This window comes from Callorhinus ursinus, unplaced genomic scaffold, assembly GCF_003265705.2.
Source record: "Callorhinus ursinus isolate GAN/ISIS: 27379988/994484 unplaced genomic scaffold, GSC_fseal_2.0 scaffold20, whole genome shotgun sequence".
NCBI lineage: Eukaryota > Metazoa > Chordata > Mammalia > Carnivora > Otariidae > Callorhinus > Callorhinus ursinus.
The window spans coordinates 14,023,102-14,047,402 of NW_027397082.1; the positions used below are offsets into that span (position 1 = coordinate 14,023,102).

The 24,301-nt window shown below is 41.8% G+C and overlaps 1 protein-coding gene across 5 annotated transcripts in view; it reads left to right on the forward strand.

The window, feature by feature from the left end:
- The window catches only part of SORCS1 (sortilin related VPS10 domain containing receptor 1), a 572,578-nt gene that overhangs the window by 460,477 nt on the left and 87,800 nt on the right, over nt 1-24,301 (forward strand). For all 5 annotated transcript variants that reach the window (XM_025880696.2, XM_025880698.2, XM_073904224.1 and 2 more), the window contains exons 11-17: nt 5,389-5,491; nt 5,755-5,831; nt 7,690-7,781; nt 9,065-9,172; nt 10,886-11,003; nt 12,832-12,962; nt 16,126-16,239. In XM_025880696.2, the coding sequence (XP_025736481.1) occupies nt 5,389-5,491; nt 5,755-5,831; nt 7,690-7,781; nt 9,065-9,172; nt 10,886-11,003; nt 12,832-12,962; nt 16,126-16,239 (743 nt within the window). The remainder of the gene's footprint in view (nt 1-5,388; nt 5,492-5,754; nt 5,832-7,689; nt 7,782-9,064; nt 9,173-10,885; nt 11,004-12,831; nt 12,963-16,125; nt 16,240-24,301) is intronic.

The following is a 24,301-nucleotide window of genomic DNA, read 5'->3' on the forward strand; positions in this document are numbered from 1 at the left end:
AAATCTTATCCCTCCTTTACTTGAAGTTTCGAATGACTTTCTAACTCAGGTAGAATAAAGTTCCAGTACTTCACCATGGCCTGTGAGGTCTCATAGGGTCTGGCTCCTGTCTGCCTCCCCTGCCTGCTGTCCAGCCTCTGTATCCCCCCTTCCTCACATGGGCTACCCTGGGAGAGGACCGTATCTCTTTCCATACCTTGAGCTCACCATGCTTCTTTATGTCTTAGGCCCTGTATTCACCATTATTTCTCTTAAAATCCCGTTTCCCTAGTCTGGCTTTTTCTTGGCTTTCAGATTCTTGCTTGATTACCTTAATCTCAGAGACTTTCTTACGCTTTCTCGAAGGTGGTGCTTGGCCCAACTCTTTTGTACCCATGACCCTTCTCGTTCTCTGAAATCAGTGCATGTGTTTGTTGACTGTCTTTTCTACCTCCCTCTGCTAAAACGTGAGCGGCATGAGTATAGGATCTGTGTCTCTCTCTCTGGCCACTCCAGAGAATCAGCTCAAGGATTAACTACGTGGGAGGTGTTCAGCACGTGTTGTTGTTATGGGTGTCGTGTGTCTGAAGTCGATGCTCCATTGACAAGTGGTGTTGGAGTTTCACACTCGGACTTGAGTGGAAACTTTCCCTTGCCACGGACAGCCACACTGAGGGATCTGTCATAATAGCCATCTCTGAAGCTCAGAGGCTCAGGTTGACCCTACAGTTAACAAAATCAGTAGGCTCATTAAGATCCAGCAAAGATGAATTAATGGGCTCTGGATGTGTGGCACCCAGGAGTCTTTTGGCCTGCCTCCCTCATTAAACTTGTTCGATGTAGTTTCAGTCTGAGTTTTAGAAAACAGGCTGAGGAAATGAAATGGCAAAGGGAGTGGGGGGCAGGGACCAAAATCACTTATAAAAATCTGCCAAAGGCACAAAATAGGAAAGAAAATCTTTGAGCTACAGGAGACCCGGACTGTTAAAAACCTTCTTTAGGCTTGGGAGCTGGTGGCAGAGAGGAGATAAAAAGTGCTTTTAGATTGTGAGTACTTGGAAAGTGACAGTGTCACTGAAAGCACAGCCTAGTGATTAGAAAGGAGATTTTCCAGCAGGGCTGTTACAAATGTGGAACAAGTTCAGAATTACAGCCCCAAACGGAATGTCCCTGGTAAAATGCATTCTATAGAAATAACACATCCAGAGTAATTTGGGGCTGTAGTTTTAGGACTTTTAGACTGATTGCCCGGAGGGCTCAGCTAGGATTTCTTTTTCTCTGAAGAGTGCATTGTACAGTTAGATGGGGTATTACAGGTCATGGTCCGCCTGCCTCCAAAGCCTCAGGATTGGGCTCCCAAGAGGCGAGATGCGAGCTGAGCCTGTGACAAATGCTTTGGGTCCCTAGGGAAAGCATAGTGTTCTGTGGAGAGAAGCCGTGACTTCTTTATGGATTCAGTTGACAGTTCTCTGTTGGAGCTAAGCAGCCAGCTACCCCAGGAGATTCTTGACGCTGCTTTCCATTCCTTTGCACAGGCTGTGACTCCGCATGTTATGCTGGATTGGAGTGGAGCTGAATCTCCCCTTGGCCCAGAGCCCTCTCTCTTCTTTGCCATTGACTCTTTACTAAAAATCTAGTGGATTTCTAGTTCCAATTCAGGATCATAAACAGTGCAAATGTGTGTGTTCAGGGAGTGGATTTATAGGATACTATTTAAGATTTTAGCTGCTGCCTTATTATTTATAAAAGGTGCGATTTGGCTTTTCAGTGTAATACTCGGATTAGGAGCCCTTAGGGATGAGAGTACCATGAAGACGAGACCTAAAGGCTGTTAGTACAGAGGTTGGGGAAAAGAGAAAGTGGAATGAGAAGCTGATTGATCCTCAAATATATCTAACAGTTTTTTTTTAAGATTTTATTTATTTATTTGAGAGAGAGAGAATGAGAGATAGAGAGCACAAGAGGGAAGAGGGTCAGAGGGAGAAGCAGACTCCCTGCTGAGCAGGGAGCCCAATGTGGGACTCGATCCCGGGACTCCAGGATCATGACCTGAGCCGAAGGCAGTCGCTTAACCAACTGAGCCACCCAGGCGCCCTAACAGTTTTTTTAAGTTGATTTAATTCATGTTGGAGGGCATGTCTCCTATCATTTAGTAATTCTCCATTGGCCATCCACAGTGCTAAGAAGACGGTAGCTAATTAATGGATCAATTAAATCCAACAGATATTTATTGAACACTAGCAATGGCCAAAGGATTTCGCTGGTTAAAATAAGAAATAAAAGAATAAGGCAAAAGAAAGATCTTTGGGACTTAGAGGTCCATGATGGGCTTCAAGAGTCTGTGAGCTCCCTGAAATTGAACACAGAACTCTGTGTGCATTTGCCTTTGTGTAGTTTTTCTTGGGATAGCGTCCTTAATTTGCCTCAGATCCTCAAACTCTAAACCTGATCCCGAAAAGATGAAAGACGAGAGATCTAGATGTTCCTAGGATTGACCACTTGATGATATGCCATGCCCTGTGACTATGCGTGAAGACACAGAGGGCAATTTTAAAACTGTAAAGTCAGCTGCTAGGTCGCAGTGGCCTCGGTGTACAGTGCTGTATCTTCCTAAGGTGCAAAGATAAGGGGAATAGGAAGATGCCCTTGGGACAAAGTGTACTTTGACTCTACTGAGTTGCAGAGAACTCTGGAAAGATACTCACATATTTATGACATGGTTGGTAATGGGAGAAAAGAGGACAAGAAGACTGGAGACAAGGCAGGAAAGGAGAAAGGAGAGGCAGACAAAGTGCCCCCTGCCTGGGCACAATGTGCACAACTAGAGAGCCTCGTCCGGCGTCCTGCAGGAATTGGCAGTGGCTTAATAGCCATTCTAATAAACCTCTCTATTAATTTTTGGTGACATGACTTTGACAGTTGTCCAAAACTGGTCAGGTACAAAAGTTTGACTTCCAAAAGTAAAGATGAATCACTTAACATTGTTTTTCTTTGAGCATCGATGTAGATGATATAACTTCCTTGAAAAAATGAAAGAAGGGGGATAAAAAGCCACGAAATATTCTCCTCATACCAGCTGGGGGCAATCCAGTACTGCAAATGTGAGAGTGGAAAAAAAGTGCACCAAAAAGAACACTTCTAATGTGGCTGCTACAGCCTGAACTGGTATCTTTCCTTCTCAAATGAATTTATTTTGAGCCTCTGAAAGCCCTAGCAACAGAGCAGTGCCGAAATGGCCAATTGAAAATGCCCTCTTTCCTTTATAATGGCAAGTGCCCTGTGTCAAATAACCCTTGAGCAGATCAGATGGCAACTGAGCTTCACAGTCTTCGAGACTGTTGGCTGATGAAGTATGTGGCAAGCATCTGGCTCAGGATGGCAGACTTGGTGCTGCCTTAGCCACGGATGTTCTGCTCTACTGGGTGACACAAAAGGCCCACATGACTAGGCTAATCCCCAAGGAGTTCTGGACTTCTTGGAATGCCATGGAGATACTCAACATTAATCTGATGATGTGGTTTATACATTAGCCCAACGTACTTCTGGCATTGTTCTGAGTCAAATAGTCAACAAAGGTCTATCAGGTCCTCACTTATATAAAGCATTGCTTGATACTTCAAGCATTTATTGTCTCTTTCAGATTCTATGCCAGGTTCCACAGAAGACTCAAAGGTGTAGTACTTGACGTTTTCTCTTTATTTGTAGAGTTTATCTCTTAGGGAGATAAAACTGTACATACCTCAAATAGAGAATATGAGATTGCACATGGTCAAATAAACCATTGTAAATCAGAGAAGGAGAGATCCCAATAGGCTGCAGCTGTCGGGAAAACTTTCTTGGAGGCACGGTTTGCCATCTCTCCTTTTTCCTGTCTTAGCATCTGAGTGCAGCACAGCCCTGTCCGGAACCTCCGCAACCTACAACCCTACCCATTCTCGTCTTCCTCTCAGGCAAAAGGAAGCCAAACATTTGGGTCCCACTGATTCTTTTTATAGGGGCAGTCTTCCTTACTCTTATGAAACGTTGTAAAGTAAAAATGCCTTTTCTGAAAGCCTTCCATGCAATTTTCAGGCAAAACCCATCATTTATGAAGATCATTATCCCTTGAGAGTTTACTCTGCGTTGGCAGTAAGGAAAGGCCCTGTTGCAATCCGCTGTTTACCAGTATTTTAGCCGCTTTTATTCCTGCGCTTCATTTTTAGTTTGCCGTTTACTCTATGCCGTATAAATTTAATCATTGTATCTCTGTAGCTCTCTGAATATCTGCTGGCTGAGACTTACAGAGCAGAATGAAAGTAATAACAGAGATACATTGGTGATTCCAAAAACTCAAGTCGATAAGATTAGAAAGTAATCTTTCTGAGAGATGAAAAGAGATGTGGGTTCAGACACAAACTTGTAGTTTTTGACAACTCAGTACCAGAACTGTTTTAAATGAAATTCGTATAAGATTTATTATCCTGTATTTGAAAACTGTTGGTATCTTAATCAGAGAATTTGATCGAGATTTTTACACATAGATAACAAGTCCCTTAAATTTTCACTTGAATTGTTATTAGTATTGCATTTTGTCTAAAAGCATGACTTTTATATTGAATAATACTGATTCTGAGAATACCCTGACATGGATACTCTGTTGATTGCCTGGTAGATGTTAGGAAAGTTTCACATGTCATGCAGTTTCTTCTGGACAGATGAGACCAAGGTCTCCAATGGACAGTAGCCAAGCGGTGCCACTGACTTCTTCAGATCCCTCCCAGACGGAGCAAATCTTTTTCCTATCTTTATATCCAATTTTTCCTCCTCTGTCTTACCTGGCTCAACTCTTCTGCTTCTTTTCTTTGTTACTGATATCACTCAGGCCTGAAATGTTCTTTATCTTCCTGAACACCTCACCTGTAATTCATACCCATCTTTGCCTCAGGCACCATTTTCTCCTTGAAGCCTTCCTTGATCCAAAGTTGGACATAGTCGTGTCAGCCTCTAGAACTTCATGTTTCATCTTTACTGATCTTATGGCTGTTACACTAGTCTCTCTTTATGGTAATCTATAGAAAAATCTTAATTTTTTTTAAATTACCCCATAAGGGCAGAGACCAAATTTTAGTCAATATAAGTGTTTCATAAGCTACATCTAGTGCTTTACGGATAGAGTACTAAGATATTTGTTGAATGGCCAAATGGCAATCAAGGCAGTAGATCAGACCTAAAATGAAGATGCTCCCTCCTTCCCCAATTTGGTACCTGTCTTATACTTAGTGGACACCAGATATCTGTGGAATAGAAGATGAGCACATGAATGAATGGCTGGATGGGATGGGTGGATGAATGCATGGATGCTCTGAATCTGGACTTAAAATGACCATTTAGATTATATGCTTTTATGACCCTCATTTCTCCTCTTCTCAGCCCTATTGCTCACTACACCTTCACCTTAAGGTCTCCGAGAATCCCTACACATCAGGGATCATTGCCAGCCGAGACACAGCTCCCAGCATCATAGTGGCTTCAGGTAAGAAGCTTGCCTGGTGGGCTTGCCGTTGCAAACTGTATTTATTTTAAGAAGCTAGATATCTGTGCTGGGAATTTAATGAGCAAGCAAAAATATTTTGCAAGTCACCTAAACCATTGACCCTGAACAACTATGCTGAAAAACCCTGCTCACATACAGTGTTGACAGTCTCGGTCCATCTTGGGCAGCATAGATTGCCAGTAGAGCCCATTGTTAGCTTTTACAAACAGCACATTTCACTAATGGTGACATGCTCTCTCTAGGTAATATCGGTTCTGAATTATCAGACAGTGACATCAGCATGTTTGTCTCTTCAGATGCAGGGAACACCTGGAAGCAGGTAAGAAGGCATCCCGGGTCTAGTTGCTGTGGTTTAAATGACATAAACATTGTTCAGCTTGGTTAAATTCTGGGAACTCATTCAGCTATATGTAATTCCTAAAGCTTGTCAGTGTGTTTATTTTCCTTTTTGTTTTATGAGAGTCTTAAGTAAGACTGAGTTTAGCAAATACTTATGCAATATGAGTTTTTGCCATTCAATAAAAATGACCCTTTTTTCAGATCCTTTATGTAAGAAAGTTTATAAGTGGCGGTGAAACCAAATTGGATCTGACTGAATTTTTTTTCCCACAAAGAAAACCAGGATCCCAAAGAGGTTATCGTATAGGGAACAGAGAGTCTGAAGGGTAGATTATATACCCAACACTGAGTTGCCTCCATAAATTCCCCTTGCCTTGGAGTCAGAATAGAGAGGAATGCAGTGATACAGAAACAGCCATTACCCAGGTGGTATTTTGAAATGTTTAAATTTCATGTGCAGAAGACAGAGTAATAACCATCAGGGTGGGTGCATATGTTTTGAAAGGTAGAAATGGAATCTCTTTAAGCCAACGTGTTTAGCTTAAATGCTCCCTCTCTTTCTTCTGAATGAAAATTAGATACCCATAGCTTATAAAACGGACATTTAATGAGGTTTAGCAGTCATAACAAGATATGTGCCTAATGCATGGTTGTTAACACTTCAATAAATATATTTTAATAACCTACTGACGTTTAATTATCATACAATAACTAGCAAGCACCATAAATTGAAATCTAATGCACAGGTAATCACACAGAAATGAGAACACTCTGCTTTAAATTTTAGACAGAGATGTCCATGTTATGGTCCAGTTACCATTTCCTAGCTTCAGACCCTTCGTAGGCCCTCCGTGTGATTCACATGGTTTGAGAAGAGCGAGGCGGAAAGAAATTTGCTTAAGAAACCCCAGGGATATTGATCTTGGAGGTAGGTATGTAGGAATATGGACTATTAAGCTGCTTCTGGAGAACAGTTCAAGAGCCAGGATCCCATTTTGTTTCTTCCAGCACCCCAAACCAAGCAGAGAGCTCTCATATCCGTAGTCCTGGGATACCTCTTAGGTATAAGAGGTAAACAAGGGGGAAAATAATTATGTCTGTAGTGTAGCCACAGACAAGGCAATACCAACAATGCAATCATGAGAAAAGAGCACACGTCTCGTATGGAGAGGACACAGAAATTGTTTGCGGCCCGTCTGCACTGGACTTCAAGTTGATTTCTCCACATCTGGAGGAAAACCTAAAGGACACATGTACCCAAGTTGATTCCATTTTGATCAGAACTACTTTAGACTTGATAGAGAATCTGAATTGAACAAGAACAGGCTTCCTTTGTAATACTTGGAAACTGAAATAATTTCCTCTGGACAGGGCATTGTAATGAGGCAAGTCCCAGCCCCGTGAGTCACTCTACGCATGGCCTTAGGCATGTCACATCTCTCTAAACCTGTCAAAAGGAGAATGTTGGAGTGAAGTATCTCTAAGGTTTCTTCCTTCTAAAGATGTTACACAATTGGATGGTTACCCAGTATTCTGATACCGTCATCAGTGGGAATCAACAGAACTTACCACAAAAAGATGAGAATATAAACATGAATACATAACTATTAATTCTTCAGATTTCTTTTGTGGCACACCTAAAATCGTTTTATCTAACTCCAATGGTACGTGCGGCCCACCTTGGGAAGCATTGTTTATAACTGTCTTTCCAAAGATTTTTGGGAAACCCTGTTCTATCACGGGAGGGATTTATCTCCTCAGACGAAGACTAATGCTCTGAACTCTGGGCATGTGTGGGCGTGGATGTGTGTCCATGTGGATGTGTTTCCCTCTTGCAGATCTTTGAAGAAGAGCACAGTATTTTGTATCTGGATCAGGGTGGAGTCCTGGTTGCTATGAAGCACACATCTCTCCCGATTCGACATCTCTGGTAAATCATGAGTCATGGACCGGTTGGCTCCATACCACTAAGCCCAGTTGAGGAGTCAGGCTGTCAGATGGGGACTGTGTTCGTAGTAAAACATCAGCGTCTACTAGAACATAATTTATACCTTTGCTCTATTAAAATAAGATTATTGCCTGAAGTTTCACAAAAGAAGGAGGAAAGGAGATAGAAGAAGGGAAGGGAGGAGGGAAGGGGAGAGAGAGAGAGAGATTGAGCTCGATTCTGCCCCTGAGAGAGGAGTTGCATGATGGTTTTCAAATATGTCAGTACCTTCTCCAGTACCTTCCTTATTCCTTCAACACACTCCCAGGTACAGTGGCATGTCAGGTACAACGGGGAGAAGTTAAGAGTAGCTTAACGGGTATTCATTATGTGTGCTCTGCACAGAGATCAGCAGTTCAGGGCACTGTTTCCTTCTGTCTGCTTTCCCCTGATCCTACTTCCTTTGCTTTCTTTGGGCGGGGGGACAATCCACAACTCTACCTGTAGGTCTCACGCAGATGGATGTGCAAGGCCTAACTTCCAGAATGCTTTCCGGTAGCCTCCTTCATCTGTGTTTTTGAAAGGGCCTCTCTCCACAGGCAAGCTTGTTCAAACCCAAAAGCGTGATTTTCCCTCTGGTGCCAGTTACTTTGGAGACTGCAGGAAAGCTGCCGAAATAAGAGACACGTAGGCTTAGCTTGGGGGACGACATCCACAGAGAAAGGCAGAGCGAAGGAAACATCCTGTGTGACCAGCAGAGTTGCAGACCTCTCTTACTCTCAAGAGCCAGTCTTTTTGTACCCCCTCCCTCAATGACTCAGCTAGGATTCATAACAGGGTAGGAGGGAAGCCGCTCAGGATTTGCTCACTTAGAGGCAGCTGGTCCAAATCCATCTAAGTGCGTCCACTGAGGCCATTTGCTCTTCAGAATCACCAGTAAGGCTTGCTGCTAGATTGCAGTGAGGTTTTGGAGAGGGTCACATTGAGATCTAAGATCTAATAAAATATCCAAATTAAAAAAAAAATTCTATCAAAGACTTATTATTATTCCCATTTCATGCAGCTCTCCCCTTATGGCTGTTTAACACATCTGGGTCCCAGATCGCTTGGCTAACTGTATTTCTACCTTCTGATGTAATTAAGAATAGTTATTCATATAAAAGGCTCACTTTAACAGCGCCCCAGATACTTTTAAAATGTATTCTCTCTTGGCTGATAGTATCTTTCCTCTGAAAGGAATTTTTTTTCTTTTGAGATCTGATGCCTGCTATTTTTTCTTTCATTAGGTTGAGTTTTGATGAAGGGAGATCTTGGAGCAAATACAGTTTTACATCTATTCCACTTTTTGTGGATGGGGTTCTGGGTGAGCCTGGGGAGGAGACCCTAATCATGACGTAAGTGGAAAAGTATGATGTCTTCTAATCTCAAAATATAAATCCAGAAACATGTTGTATTTTGTTTTACTTTTCAAGATTTTATTTATTCATTTATTTGAGAGAGTGAGAGAGCATGAGCAGGGGGAGGGGCAGAGGCAGAGGCAGAGAATCTCAAGCAGACTCCGTGCCATGCACGGAGCCCCAGGTGGGTCTTGATCTCACAACCTTGAGATTTCCACCTGAGTCGAAACCAAAATCCGGACACCTAATGGACTGAGCCACACAGGTGCCCCCAGAAACATGTTGTTTTTAGCAAATCCTAGTCACTTTGCTACTGTTAAATTTGAAATTGCCAGCAAGGTTAGTACATCTGACTTCATGGTTTCCCAGCAAAGGGGAAAGACAAATGTGGGTGGCCATTTTCTTGGCTCTTTACTAATTAGGACACCCACACTGAGGGCTGGCAGCAGAAGGGCACAACTTATTTCTTCCTATACTGAATGGGCCTAGGGAAATTAGAAATGATTATTTCAATAGAAAATAAACTATAAATTTAAAACTTTTAATAATAAACTCAATATACAGAAAATCACAGGCGTAAAAGAATGATTTCACTTTAAGGCAGAACACAGAGCTTGATCAAAACCCCACAAAGGATTTTCTTTTTCCCTGGCTCTTTACCTAACCCACTTGTGAGGCTATATTAGAAAAACTGGGAGAAAAATCTGTTCTTGTGAAATTGTATTTGCACTCATTCTTGTCTGGAAAGTGATGATCATTAATTTGTGAAAGACTTGATTAATGAGTTGCCTGCTTAAGGGTTTCAAAACATGAACTTGGAATTTGAAACATGAAACTGCGAGGGGTTTTTTTCTTCCCCTGGAAAATTGGACATGGAAAACAGAGAGAAGGTTTTAAAGTACTCAACCCTGTCATCAATGAAAATTTAAAAGTCATAGCGAATAGTTGATACTAGTTCTAATTTTTTCTTCCCTTCTTTTAATGATAGAAAAGATCAACAAAAATTTAATATGCCCAATAGCTGCACTTTTGCCCTCCGAACACATACCCAGATTAGCAATTTGTTCCATAATTTGTCTTTATTCAGTTTTCATATTTGCAGAACGCAGATGAAAAAGGCTACCTCGTGGCTTTTCTTCACAGATGGCTATAACTGGTGATTCAAACACCCATTAGATACCCGAGTTTGAGTAAGGAGAGGATGCAGAGTGCAGGACACAGTTCTCACTCCTGGCCCTCGCCCTGCTGCCCACACTCCCCAGGGACTGGAGGGAAGGTGAAATAGCACAAAAACCGTGGGAACCACAGACCTTAGCAAGGGAACCCAGACGTGTGATCCTGCACCATGTAGAAGGCAGCACTTGCGATTGTTTTCTTAATTTTATTTTTCTTGTCAGCCATTCTTGTGGTGCAATATGCAGAAGTGGATTTTTCGTCAGACTTTACCTGGTTCTGGGTTCTGACTCGACCAGTTCTTAGCGGTTTGACTTTGGTTTTTTGCATGTTAGCGAAACTCTCTGAGCCTCAAATTATTCGTGGGTGACACGGAGCCAATAACAGTAACCCCCCTCGTCAAGTGTTTTGAGGATTAAGTGATCTGCTCAATGTAATGCGTTGAGCATTGTGCTAAGCTCGTGGTCAACACCCGGCACAAGCTGGCTACTGGAGTTGCTCCGATTTTGATTATTTTTCTCGTTATGAACTGTGTAGTGTGTTTGGACACTTCAGCCACCGCTCGGAATGGCAGCTGGTCAAAGTGGACTACAAGTCTGTTTTCGATCGACGGTGTGCCGAGGAGGACTACAGACCATGGCAGCTGCACAGCCAGGTAGGAGGCGCGGAGCTGAAGTGCAGTCCTGGGTGGAAGGCATGGGGCATCAGGTAGGTGTAGGAATCGGGGTCCTCACGGCCACAGTTTACCTCTCCGGCTACATCGGAAGCTACATCGACTGCTTTCTTACATGTTTTGTGTTCCACAGCAGTGAACAAACTCAACATTTATGGCTTGTTGTAAAGTAATTTCTTTTTTTATTATACTAGGATATAATGAGATAAAATTCAAATGTGCTTGGCTTAGACTTACGACTCAAAATGAAATACCAGCTCAGCATGCAGATCCAAACAATTTATCTGAGCATGTAGTGTGGGTGCAGGGTAGGGGCAGGGGTGAGGAAAGGATCTTCAGTTTTATCGAGCAATGCAAAGAGAGACATAAAATTATAAAATTAACCCTCGGTGAGTGGTGCCAGTAAAATCCTTCCTTGTCACCCTGTGATTCCCGGGGATTAGGCAGTGCTTCTTGCCTCCTTCCAAGGTACTCGTGGTAAGAGGATGCAGAATCATTAATAGGACACTTTCCTTCATTCTGGCCCCTCAGATGATCAGCTTGTATCAGAATGCTTAGCTAAAAGCATCTTTCCTTTGATTTCCCAAGGTGGAAGTCATTCTGCAGGGCCCTCCAAGGACGTAGCAGAGGTTCCCCCTGCATAGCCATTGCCATATCCAGGCAGTGACATATTATATCCCTAAACCTAGGCTAAGTACACTGGACCCTTTAACAACATGGGTTTGAACTGCACGGATCCACTTACATGCAGATTTTCTTTTTCAATAAATACAGTCCAGTGCTGTAAATGTATTTTCTCTTCCTTATGATTTTCTTAATATTTTCTTTTCTCTGGCTTACTTTATTGTAAGAATACAGCACGCAATACATAAAATATACAAAATCTGTGTTCATTGACTATTTATGTTATCAGTAAGGCTTCCAGTCAGAGGTAAGCTATTAGTAGTTAAGTTTTTGGGGAATCAAAAGTTATACATGGGCTTTTCGACTGTGTGAGAGGGTCAATACCTCTAACTCCTGCGTTGCTCAAGGGTCAACTGGAATATATTTAATAAAGATGTGTATATGCAATAGAGCCGGTTAAAGTGAATTTGTTCAAGAGACAAAACTCTTCTGTCTTTCAGACAGAAAGCTGAGTTTGACAGTTGGGGCTGCATCTGCTAGAATCATATACTCTTTTTGGAGACTCAACAATAAAATTATTGCTCATTTACATCACTGTTATTTTCCCTTTTGGGATCCACAGGCACTGTGATATTCAAAGCTTTTACTGTGGAGAAACACTGAGTTTAGTTCTCTCACTTGTCTGGTAGATGAACATTAAAATCAGTGCTCTAACATTGTGTGGGCAGAGGCATAATAAATCAAGGCAAAATAGATCTTTATATTTTTTAGCAATACTCTTCTTTCATATGCTCATAAATGACCAAGCACATAAATCTTTCATTATAGAAGAATTGAACTTAATTACCATAGATTTGTTGGCAACACATTCGTTATAGGCTGAGTCTGAGTTGACTGTGTGTCCCTCATAGCACGGTGCCTCATACCTTGACAAGCGAAGGTTTGCCGAATACATGAGGAATTAAGGATGTTTTTTGACACACCCTCCATGCTTCTTAGAATTGTCTTTATAGTTGCATTCTACACTAGGGTTCTAGACATCAAAATAAAATGCCATTAGCACAAAGCAGGCTACCTATGTCCAGATTACACTAAGGCTTTGGAATATCTTCCCGAGTCCCCTGATGTGGAGCAGGGAAGGTCCAAGCTATGTGTCCAACTGTCTGAGATCCTTTTGTCCTTATAGGGGGAAGCATGCATCATGGGAGCAAAGAGGATATATAAGAAGCGAAAATCAGAGCGTAAGTGTATGCAAGGAAAATATGCAGGAGCTATGGAATCTGAACCCTGTGTCTGCACAGAGGCTGATTTTGACTGGTAAGCTTTGCTGTTATTCCGTGGAGTCATTCCGTATATCAAATTCACATGGGTCTTAATGAAAGCTGAGATTTGAAATAATAGTAGCATACACCTATGCTCTCACAAGCCTCATATTCTTGTGAAATTACCTCTTGAAGACAACACGGTTTATTAGCTACGTGCATGTGTATATGGAAAAACTAGGAATTTCTTCCGACTGAAAGAGGATTCATAAGATGGCTGATAATTAGCTTCACATATCTGATAGATCTTAGGACAAAAAAAGAGTCCATATCCACCCTGAGTTGCTTCAGACAACAACACTGAAAACAATAAGTTGACTTTTTAGACAGCAAATATATCCGTGCTCAAGGTAAAGTCTTCCTAGATTCTTGGTTCCTCTTGGTACTGGAACAATCACCTTATAAGGCAGTAGATTTGCTGTCCCTGAAAGTTTTCAGTCAGTGGTTAGTTAGCTGACGATTGCTTGTGCAAGGTGTGGAAGACTTTTCTGACTTCAGTGCAAGGATTGATTCAGTGGTGTTGGCAATCTGTGATTCTGTGGACCTGGTGGTACAGAAGACTTGTCCCTCTTCCAGGATTCAGCTAGTATAAACTGGAAAGGACTAGATATTTGAGCACCCTAGCATTCTTTCTATAGCCTTTGGTAAGCAGAAAGCTGGCCTATGAGGTTGGTGCTTCCCTTGCTCCATTCTAGGTTGGGGTTTGGCCTTCAGGTGAGGTTGGAAATGATTGAGGATGAGTAGGTGGTAACTCCTTGCCTCATCTCCATCTCATTTAATGCCTTTTTTTTCTTCTTTTCTTCCTTTTGCTTTAAATTTATGTATATGTTTTGGTTTAGAGAAAGCAATTGCTGAATATATATGTCAATGTTAAATGATTGAAACTTAGCCCACGTAAGAAACCAAGTCATTCTTTTAATATTGGATATCTGCCTGTATAGCCATAACAGATCACTTATCTGATCATCAGAATATCAGCGAGTGGGCTGAGATACTGTGTGCAATACACATCATATGGCTTAGAAAAAGTAAGTCTTCTCTTATGGTAGACCTCTGGAGACATTCTCTGAATAAATAGTCCTGTGCAGGCCTGCCAGAATCGGCCACCAGTCTTCAGTCTGATAACCCAAGGCTGTTCCCCTCTTGTTAGTAGACAAGGCCAGCCAAGAGCCAGTGCTGTAACTCTTGGGCTCAGCCAGAGGGCAATAGAACTTCAGTTACATTGGAGCTCACAAGGAATTCTGCAAGGGCCTTCCCAGCTGTAACTTCTGTTTTAGCCAGTGCACCATTATTAACAATGATAAAAGTATCCTATCTCTGCCCTACCTTTCAGGATTGACACCCTGAAATGTAGTCACAGGGAAAACTTCCATGGAATTTTAAAGTCCTTCATCCCATCCCTCTTTCTGACTGCTTCTCCTTTATCCCCTCTATTCAAGGAGAGTTTGTAAAGGAGGTTAACATTTTATCTTAGTCATTTAACTTCAGCCTTACCACACAGTCGTCCTTTAGTAAAGAGCAAATTTATGCTGGTAGAGAAGCAAAGAGAAAAAGTGAGATTAGACGTCCGATTCCCCGATTTTTCCTGAAAATACTGTTGGGGGGAGCATCTTTTCTACAAGGTTCCAAAATAAGCTGGTCTTTTCTTGTTGTCATTGTCATGTGTTGTTTTTCTTTTCCAGTTTTAAGCTAGTCTAGAGTGAAAGGAACATGGGTAAGGGAGGCAATTTGGCTTCTCCCTTCCCTTACCTCTCACTCCCCTGCAGTCTTGGCCCAATTCTTGTATTCATTTGTGATTGGAATCTGCTACTCATCCCACTAACTGAAATGTATTCTGAGAAGTGGGTAATGAATCATAAATGAGGCCATTGTAAGGTTTTCTGGTCAAATGGGATTTTTATTTAGTGCATGATTTCTAAAAATATTTTGGAAGACTCACCATGACCTTGTTGAGTCTCCACCTACAGTAGCTAGAGCTTCGGTGATTCCACTTGACTGCAGTGTAATAAAAGGTGGTTGTCACTAAATGTTCCCTCTAAGCTTGGCTGTCCCCTGGACAGTCCCCCAGATGACCTTGCCTGCCATTCTTTAGCATTTGTAAAGTAATTCCCTGAAATGAACGCCGGGTGTCCTGTAGGCAGCATTTCTGAAGTCTTCCTATCCATACCATGTTGAACCAGCACCAAGTGCAGCCGATGTGTGCAGAATTCTAAGTGCCAGCTGCCTGATGACAGGCCCCTTGGCTAAGCCTGTTTCTCCCTTCCCGCCCCTTGTGTGCCAGCATCTCACCTCCATTACACAGATGGGCCAATTCATACTACTGCTTGCTGGTTACTGTCTACGATTTGTCTGTGCATGTGGAGGTGCAATTTGTTGTCATCCTCCGTGCCCAAGTTCTTCCTCCAGAAGCCAAGAATATCAGGCCATGCAGAGGTCCCTGGAGGCAAGAAAGAGAAGAGATGGAGAGAAGAGTCTTTGACTCTTTCCCAACTATGGAGAGGATTTAAAGCAGTTAGTCCCAACTGACGATGCTAACTGACTGGGACAAAACTTTTCCTTGGGGGAGTGCCCGTGACACCCCTGAAGGACATTTCCTTTTGTGCTGTGACTCTGAAGCATATGGAGCGTGCACAGAGAGACCTGGCTCAGCTATGCTTAGTAGATCCAGATATCTTGAAAGAGCACTCCAAAGACATCACCAGTAATAAAACTGTGCCACGTGTGGCTGTGTTTCTTCAGCGATGTGTGCACTGAGGCTTGAGCTTCCACTGTTGCCTGCTTTCTAACTGCAGCTTTCTTGGGGCCCAACCACCGGCAGTATTGTGGACTCTCCTCATGAGCACGTAATCTACTCTCTCAGCCTAAAGCCGTTTACTTGGAATTATTGGTCATTGAGCCTCCGTCTCTACACAGGCTTCTCTGTTGCTTTCATGTCAGCCTTTCTGGAAATGGGTCTCGTAGGATATTGTCATGGGTAAATAATTGATAGATATTCCACAGGGGAAAGAACAGTTGCATTTTTGGAAAGGTATTGATTCAGTGAATTCTTGTTTTTTGACTCATTGGCTAGAGTAGAAGCTGGCTGTGTGCTACCATGAAACTGTTCTCAGTAATTTTGCCACCTACTGAAAGGTCTCTCTTGGCTCTTTCCCCCACAGTGACTATGGGTATGAGCGACACAGCAATGGTCAGTGTCTGCCAGCATTTTGGTTCAATCCATCTTCTCTGTCAAAGGACTGCAGCTTGGGACAGAGTTATCTCAACAGTACTGGGTGAGTGTCTGAGGTGGTGACCTTAAGAGGTCAACCTCCGCTGTTTTTCAGCCGGTGTGTTAAACTTACAGAATTACATCTGATCGAAGACCAGGTCTTTTTCATTACAGCACAGTGATTTGTTTTTGTTCCTGTTAGTAATGCAGCTCAGATTTGTATTAATAGTGCAATTTTCATCTGAGAATAAGACTTCAGTTGCAAATAAAGAAACAAAACCGGTTCCTTGGATGAAGATGATGATGATAATCTATACATTTCTTCACTTTTTGATACTTCGTTTCTGAACTATTTCTGTGAACTCCCTTTCCCTGCTCACTCTATCTCTGTGAAGGGGGCCAAGTAAATATTTCATAGGTGCATTTCCTATTTTATAGATGCGGAAGATAGAGTGAACAAAGAAGCTCATTGACTTTTCAAGAGTACCCTGCTGTTAGTTGAAATGGGTTTCATTTTTGTCCTATGTCCAGTCTTGATACGTTTAAGGCATACATTCTGAGCTTTAAAAATATGGAATCAGATTCTAAAAGTTTGTGTTTAATGTTTTGAGTTGTAGGGCTTATCCAATATTATTTAAGAAATAACATAGCAGCGGCGCCTGGGTGGCTCAGTTGGTTAAGCGACTGCCTTCGGCTCAGGTCGTGATCCTGGAGTCCCGGGATCGAGTCCCGCATCAGGCTCCCTGCTCAACGGGGAGTCTGCTTCTCCCTCTGACCCTCTTCCCTCTCGTGCTCTCTCTCTCTCTCTCTCTCTCTCATTCTCTCTCAAATAAATAAATAAAATCTTTAAAAAAAAAAAAGAAATACCATAGAAAAGAAAACATTTTGTGACCACAAGTGGAGTTGATGTTTATAGACTTTAAAAATATTTTGTGGAACTTATTTGGATTCAAATTCAAGCAGTATGTAAAAAGACATCTTTGAGCCATTTGGAGAAATGGAATATGGTCTGGTGATTAGGTAATGTATTAATCAGGGATCCCCAGAGAAAGAGAATCAATAGGAGATCATATAGATGTATAGATATTATATATGTGTGTGTGTGTGTGTGTGTGTGTGTGTGTGTGTGTATTCATTATAAGGAATTGGATCACATGATTATGGAAATGGCAAGTCCAAGTCCCAAAATCTGCGAAGTGCCTTGGCAAGCTGGACGCCAAGGAGAGCTGATGGTTTGTTTCTAGTCCAAGTCTGAAGGCATGAGAACCAGGAGAGCTGATGGTGTAGTTCTGACTAAAGGCCAGAAGGCTCAAAACCCAGGAGGAGCCAGTGTTTCAGCATAAGTGTGAAGGCAGGAAAAATTCCAGTTTGAAGACAGTCAGGCAAAAATAATTCCCTCTTGCGCAGGAAAGGGTAAGCCTTTTTCTTCTATTGAGACCTTTAACATATTAGACAAGGCCCACCTACATTGGGAGAGCAATCTGCTTTACTCTGTCTTCTATTTTGAATGCTAAGCTTATCAAAAACAACCCTCACAGAATCACCCTGAATAATGTTTGACCAAATGCCTGAGCACACATGGCCGAGTCAAATCGACACATAAACTTAACTATCACAGGTAATACTAGGTTATATCTAGGTATAAATATTTATATTATATTTATTGTATTAACTAAATATAGTTATATATTTGTGTGCAATAATGGTATTTTGGATGACTAAAAAAAAGAAAACTTATTATTTATTTATTTATTTATTTATTTATTTATTTGTCAGAGAGAGCGAGCACAAGCAGGGAGAGCAGCAGGGGGAGAGGGAGAAGCAGACTCCCCGCTGAGCAGGGAGCCAGACACCACAGGGGCTCGATCCCAGGACCCTGGGATCACGACCTGAGCCAAAGGCAGACGCTTAACCGACTGAGCCACGCAGGCGTCCCAAAACCTTATCTTTTAAAGATACATGATGTATGACATTTGTTTTAAAATGTTAAAAAAAACAGGTGTTGAAAATCTTTGAAAGTGAATTAATGGAGGGCAGGCGTATTTATTATACTCTTTCCTCTCATTTGTGTATATTCGAAAATCCTGATCTTAAAACATGAGAAGGAGAGGAACTAAGGAAGGGAGGTAGGAGGAAGGGGGACGCCTCACTAGCAGGCCTGTCCCATTTGAAAATTGCGCTTCTCATTTCTCATGCCTGTGGCAGGACAGAGGTGAGGACATCCACATTTCCATTTGTGTGCTTCTGTATTTGAAATGTTTAAAAAGTTTTTTTTTTTAAGATTTTATTTATTCATTTGAGACACAGATACAGAGAAAGAGAGAGAGAGAGAGCATGAGCAGGGGCAGAGGCAGAGGGAGATGGAGAAGCAGGCTCCCCGCTGAGCCAGGAGCCCAACGTGGGGCTCGATCCCAGGACCCTGGAATCACCACCTGAGCCGAAGGCAGATGCTCAACCATCTGAGCCACCCAGGTGCCCCTAAAAAGTTTTTAAATTAAGAAAATAAATTACCATAATAGCATATACTACTCTTCTAAAGGAGGGAAACAACACAGACTTGTACCCTCAAATGTTCTTATCTCTATGGTTAGGGATTCCTAGAACTTTTGAATATAGGAATAAGCTGTGACTTATTTGTGCTATAACATAAAACCCGAGGAAAATACAAATGACATTTTTACAGCAGTGGGTCAGTGAGGCCTTCAGCATGCAGCACCGTGGGAAACCAGAAAGGGGGCTGCTGAAATGAGTACACTTAATGGTGAAGGAGCGCCGGAGAACTGAGTTTTACTACTTGCATGCACCAGCATGTTTAGACATTGTAAAGGGCACTGGGAATCCCTAATGCTAGTCTCTGAATTGATTTTTTTTTTTCACTAAGTCAAGCAAGTTAGATCATTTTTTCTTTGGTATTGATGAGGGGAGGTCCCAGTACAGAGGGGTCTAAATTATTCCACGTGCTACTCAAGTCACTGGAATAAGGCAGAGTGTAGGCTATGACCCTCACTCTTCAGTATATTGAGAATACACACACACACATTTCAGGCTACCCTTAAATAGGTTTCCCCATTCCTTTGGTAAACTTAGTATGTGAAATTCAAGTAAACCCTGACTCCTATAAAATAAAACATCAGAAATGATTAAATCATAATAAATAATCTATCCAATGGGATTTTTTCATCTATGCCCTATAAAATTAAAATTTCAATTAAAAATGTGATTCAGCAGGGGCGCCTGGGTGGCTCAGTCGGTTAAGCAGCTGCCTTCGGCTCAGGTCATGATCCTGGGGTCCTGGGATCGAGCCCCACGTCCGGCTCCCTGCTCAGCAGAGAGCCTGCTTCTCCCTCTCCTTCTGTCTGCCACTCTGCCTACTTGTGCTCTCTATCTATCTGGTGAATATATAAATAAAATCTTTAAAAAAAATGTGATTCAGCAATAAGTGTTCAGATAGATAAATGTTTGTCAATGCAGTGATGTTTATTAATCACAGAATCACAGGATTATTCCCTAGGGCTCACCTCCACTCTCAGAGCGTTGTTCATATAAGTGGGTATTACATGATAGCGTATGACCCAAAAAAATTTTTGTAAAGTTACCACATCTACTGGTTTCATCTGTTCCATTCAGACGTTTTCCAGAAAAGCATCCACATCAGTGAGTGAGCTTGTGTAAAGAAGAGGGATAAATTCCAGCCATCAGCAGGGAGGATGGAATGCCTTGCTCTCAAAAGCGAGGTGCTCACAGGTGGAGGAGTGATCACCCTCACAGGGCCCTGTGGGCTAAAGGTCGGGGGAGGGGTATGAATAGTAACCCCACCGATGGGCATATTGCCTCCTTATACATTCTGCGTTAAGGACAAGAAGACCCTTAGCTGGTACAGGTGCCTGAAATCATCTTCAAAGAAGACCTCATCCCATCAAATTCCTATTTACTGTGTCTGTAGACAACTCAAAAGTTGGCAAGAGGTAAAGTATAGATGAAATTGGAAAAGAATGCAATGTCCCTCCAGCCCTTCACCCCAGGAGCCCTGGGCTGTGTGTGGACTCGGTGGCGTTTCATGAGCACAGACTTAGTTTTTAATGTTGTAACCACTTTACTGCTGCCATTGAACATTGAGCTTTTCACTTAAAAATATTTAATTATGAAAAATATATATACATATGTTTTCTGTTTAAAAAACCAATTTAGGGGCGCCTGGGTGGCTCAGGAGTTAAGCGTCTGCCTTCGGCTCAGGTCATGGTCCCAGGGTCGTGGGATCAAGCCCCACATCGGGCTCCCTGCTCAGCAGGAAGCCTGCTTCTCCCTCTCCCAATCCTCCTGCTTGTGTTCCCTCTCTCGCTGTCTCTCTCTGTCAAATAAGTAAATAAAATCTTTAAAAAACCAATTTAGATCATCACCTCCTATCCTGCCCCCTTTTCCTGCACAACTGTGATCTCTTTGGTATGCATGCTTCCAGACACTTTGCATTTGCCAGCAAATACTTATGCCGAGAAAAAATATACAAAATTAATTTGGGAGGTTGTTCTTACGTTTCATTTCCTACTAAATATATTATTTTTCTATTTTGCTTTTCATTCAGAAATATGTCTTAAACAACTTTCTAAGACAGAGTATATAGGGCTATCTTCCATCTAATTTCTTTTAATTTGAGAGTATTAAAGCACCTGGTATTGCTTCGTCATCCCCTGTCATGGACATTTGGGTTATTTTCTGTTTTTAGCTGCTAGAAACATTGTTGCAATTAACATCCTCGTACCATAATAATTGTTATAAAAACACACAAAGATAATTGGATTCTCTTTTGGCAATTAGAAGTGTTTCTGCTAACTTGTAAAGCAAATCCCACCCAGCCAACTGCTTACTTCTTAGACCTGAGGATCCAGGCACACCAAATATTTCCCCAAAAGGATTAAAACACTAGCTTCTGGCTCACAGACTGCCAGGAGTCCCACACATTACAGATTCATTTGTATTAACTGCCATCCTCCTTTAAAATACAGATGCCAGTGGATTCTATAAGGGAAAGCTGAGTGAGATTTCCCAAAGTAAAGTAAGGAAGGTCACTTCAGGCAGAAGGTGTAAGAGATGATCCGGCTGAAAGGGTCAACTGATGCCAGTGCCTGGAAGTCAACCATAGGCTAAGGAGCCACCGTGCACCCTCAGTCTCTCCCCTGTCAGCTTTAGCCATCTGTGGGCATCCCATGCTCTATCAGTATGGATCCTATATTGGCATCAGGCCAGGATGAAGTACAGAGGAATCACAAGGGCAAGGTCAGCCTGCGAATAAGAGCATCCATCTGTTGTACTCCCCAGGTGCCCCTCTTACTTCACCACACCCCTTTCAGCAGAGCCCATAGTGCAGATATGCATCAGAACTTGAACTTTTGAAAGGGCCTATTGAACGACTGCCCCTTGTCAGTGAAGTTTAACAAGCAAATCTCCCAGCAGCACCTTCTGAGAGTTTAGTTCAAAGCATCTAGGTGAACCTTCCTTTTCCTTTTATTTTTTGTAATACCTCACTTTATAAATGGTTATGGTTGCCTTCACAGTCACCTTATTACCCTGGTATATACAGCAGTGTCCGCAGGTTTGCTTACTTCACCAGAATGGAGAAAGTCTAGCATCGGTTGTTATTATGCCTAATAGAAATACTATTTTTGGGAGATGCCAAAATTTTTATCAGCATTTCTGTATAGACATGAACAGTCGTGCAACTTTTGTTTTAGTTCTTGGCTAGGTCTTAGAAAAGAGAGTTGGAATAAGAGCTGAAATGAGTGCAAAATGTTCCTCCAGGAGGCTGGCACTACCTGTCCTTAGTCCTCGGCCCTTGGTCCAGTGGCGTCTGATTTCTAGGGTTCACACCATGGAACCACGTGTGAACGAAGTTCTTCCATGTTCTCCAGTGTAAGCTCCCTGCCTTTGCCCTCACACCTTCCCCACACCAGTCCATGGAAAGCCAGGAGGCTGATACCGAGGCCACAGCCTGTTATGGGCAGGAAATGAAATATAATGGGGTTGTTTTGTCTGGTGAAAAAGAGTTATTTTAGAATGAAACAAGTAAGGGTTTTAAATGACTTCTGCCATTTACTGTTATCTTAGCAAGTGGCTTCCTTTCTTTGAGCCTTTACCTCTTACCTATAAAATTTTGCTATCTGCTCTTGATACCTGCTTTGACTTAAATGTGGCACTGTATATAAAGCATGTAGCCCAGTACATAGCAGATAGTAGTCACTTTGCAAAATGCAGATACCATCACCAATAGTCATCATCTAAGGGCTCCTCTAGAGTGAAGTAAAGAAGAGGGGAGACATTGTTGTGTATCTATAGTCCTGACATTTATTTGACCCTTAATAGTCACTGCAGCACTGAGATCTAGGACATATTTAATCTAAGCCCGTTTTTTTTTTCATCTGTAAAACAAATGATCACCTGCATACACTCATAAAGTCACATGATTAAAAACTATTAGGCATCAAAACATGTGTGTCCCTCTCCACCACTCAAGGCAGATAACACATTTACCTGATGAGTGAAAAAGTTCCTTTTGTCCAAATAGAATGAAATCAGTATTCCTTCGTGTATTTTCTTGCATTTTAGTGCTGAAATTACCCTAAATTTGTTTCTCTTTGTTTCTCCATCTGTGTCTATAAATATCTCTGTTTGCACACACACAAAGCACAATCTCTAGTTGTACTTATAGATGGTTAAATCTTGTTTATATGGTTTTGGATCCAGGGAACATGCTGCAAATTCAAGTTGCTAAATTAACTAGGACATTGCTTGTTTCATGCCAACTGAAAAAGATTCTGTAAATATAAAATAAAGTGGGCATTGGGCTGGTTTATTATAAGAAACCAAGATAATCTTCTCAGGGGACAGATTTCTTCTTGCTATTAAGCTAGAGATATTTCTAGATGTGTTAAAAAAGAATGTGTATAGAAATTTCTGTCTATGGAGTTTCTTTTGAGAAGCCATTAATCCCTCCCAAAAGAATGTGCAATGACAGCTCTTATTGTCCCTCAGGGTTAGTTTCTTAATATACTATGAAGATATTTACTCAGGAGGCTTAAAAAAGATTTTTAGCATTAATTTTAGCATTAATTTTTAACATTAATTCAGTATCTATGTAAGAATATTTAGTGGGTCTAGGAAAATATATATATATATACCTAAATTCTAGCAAAATGGTAATTCCATACTATCAACATACATTTGGAATGTTTTAAAAATGCTTTATAGAAACATACTCCTTTCTGTATCAGCCACGAGAACATTAGACGCCAGCTAACCTGCCATTGCCCTAGAGTTGCTATTTCCAGGGGCTTTGAGGGTTGTCTGTGGTCTTTTCCCAGATGACCCCACTCCTGTGCCTGGAGGCGATTTTGATGTTCAATCTGATCTGCTCAGCAAGATTTGTTAGTGTGCATCGTGGAGAATAATCGGTCTGAAAAGTGGTGCATGTGTTTACAGTCCACAGAAAGGAAACCACTTGCATAATTTACAGACAACACAGCAGGGGCCCGTGTGGAGGTTCTCTAGCAAAGAGCCATGTATTGTCACAGCAGACACTCAAGAAATGTTTGTGGCTATGAAGTTGACTCTTTAGAGCACCTTGCTTAGATATGGTTTTCCATATTTTCATGGGATGACGTTGGGGTCAGGAATTGAAGAAGAAGGTGAATGTTGCTATGTGGAGACCTAGATTCTCATGTAGCTGTTGTTGCCCGTGTCAGTGGTGTCGGCTATTCTCATCCAGGTGGTATGGCACAATGGCAAGAGACACCAAACTCAGTCCAGAGGCCCAGAGCCACTGATCACCTCCCATGGTAATCAGGTTACCTTGGCAAAATCTAAAGTCTGTCTGCTTTTACTCATGTGAAAAATGGAGGGGTCATATTGGATGATCTCTGCTATCCCTTCAGACTCTGACAAGTCCATGACCAATTTGGAATAACTCAGTATTAGGATTCCTAGGACTGTGGGTGCTCAAAAAGAAGGAAAATTTCTTTATATAAATTAGTTGTACAACTCGTTGACTCAGATTGTGGATTCCATGAGTCATTCTCATGATTCTTGATTTTAAGTCATTTAGTTTAGTATGGCCATATGTCCCATTTCATCAAGTT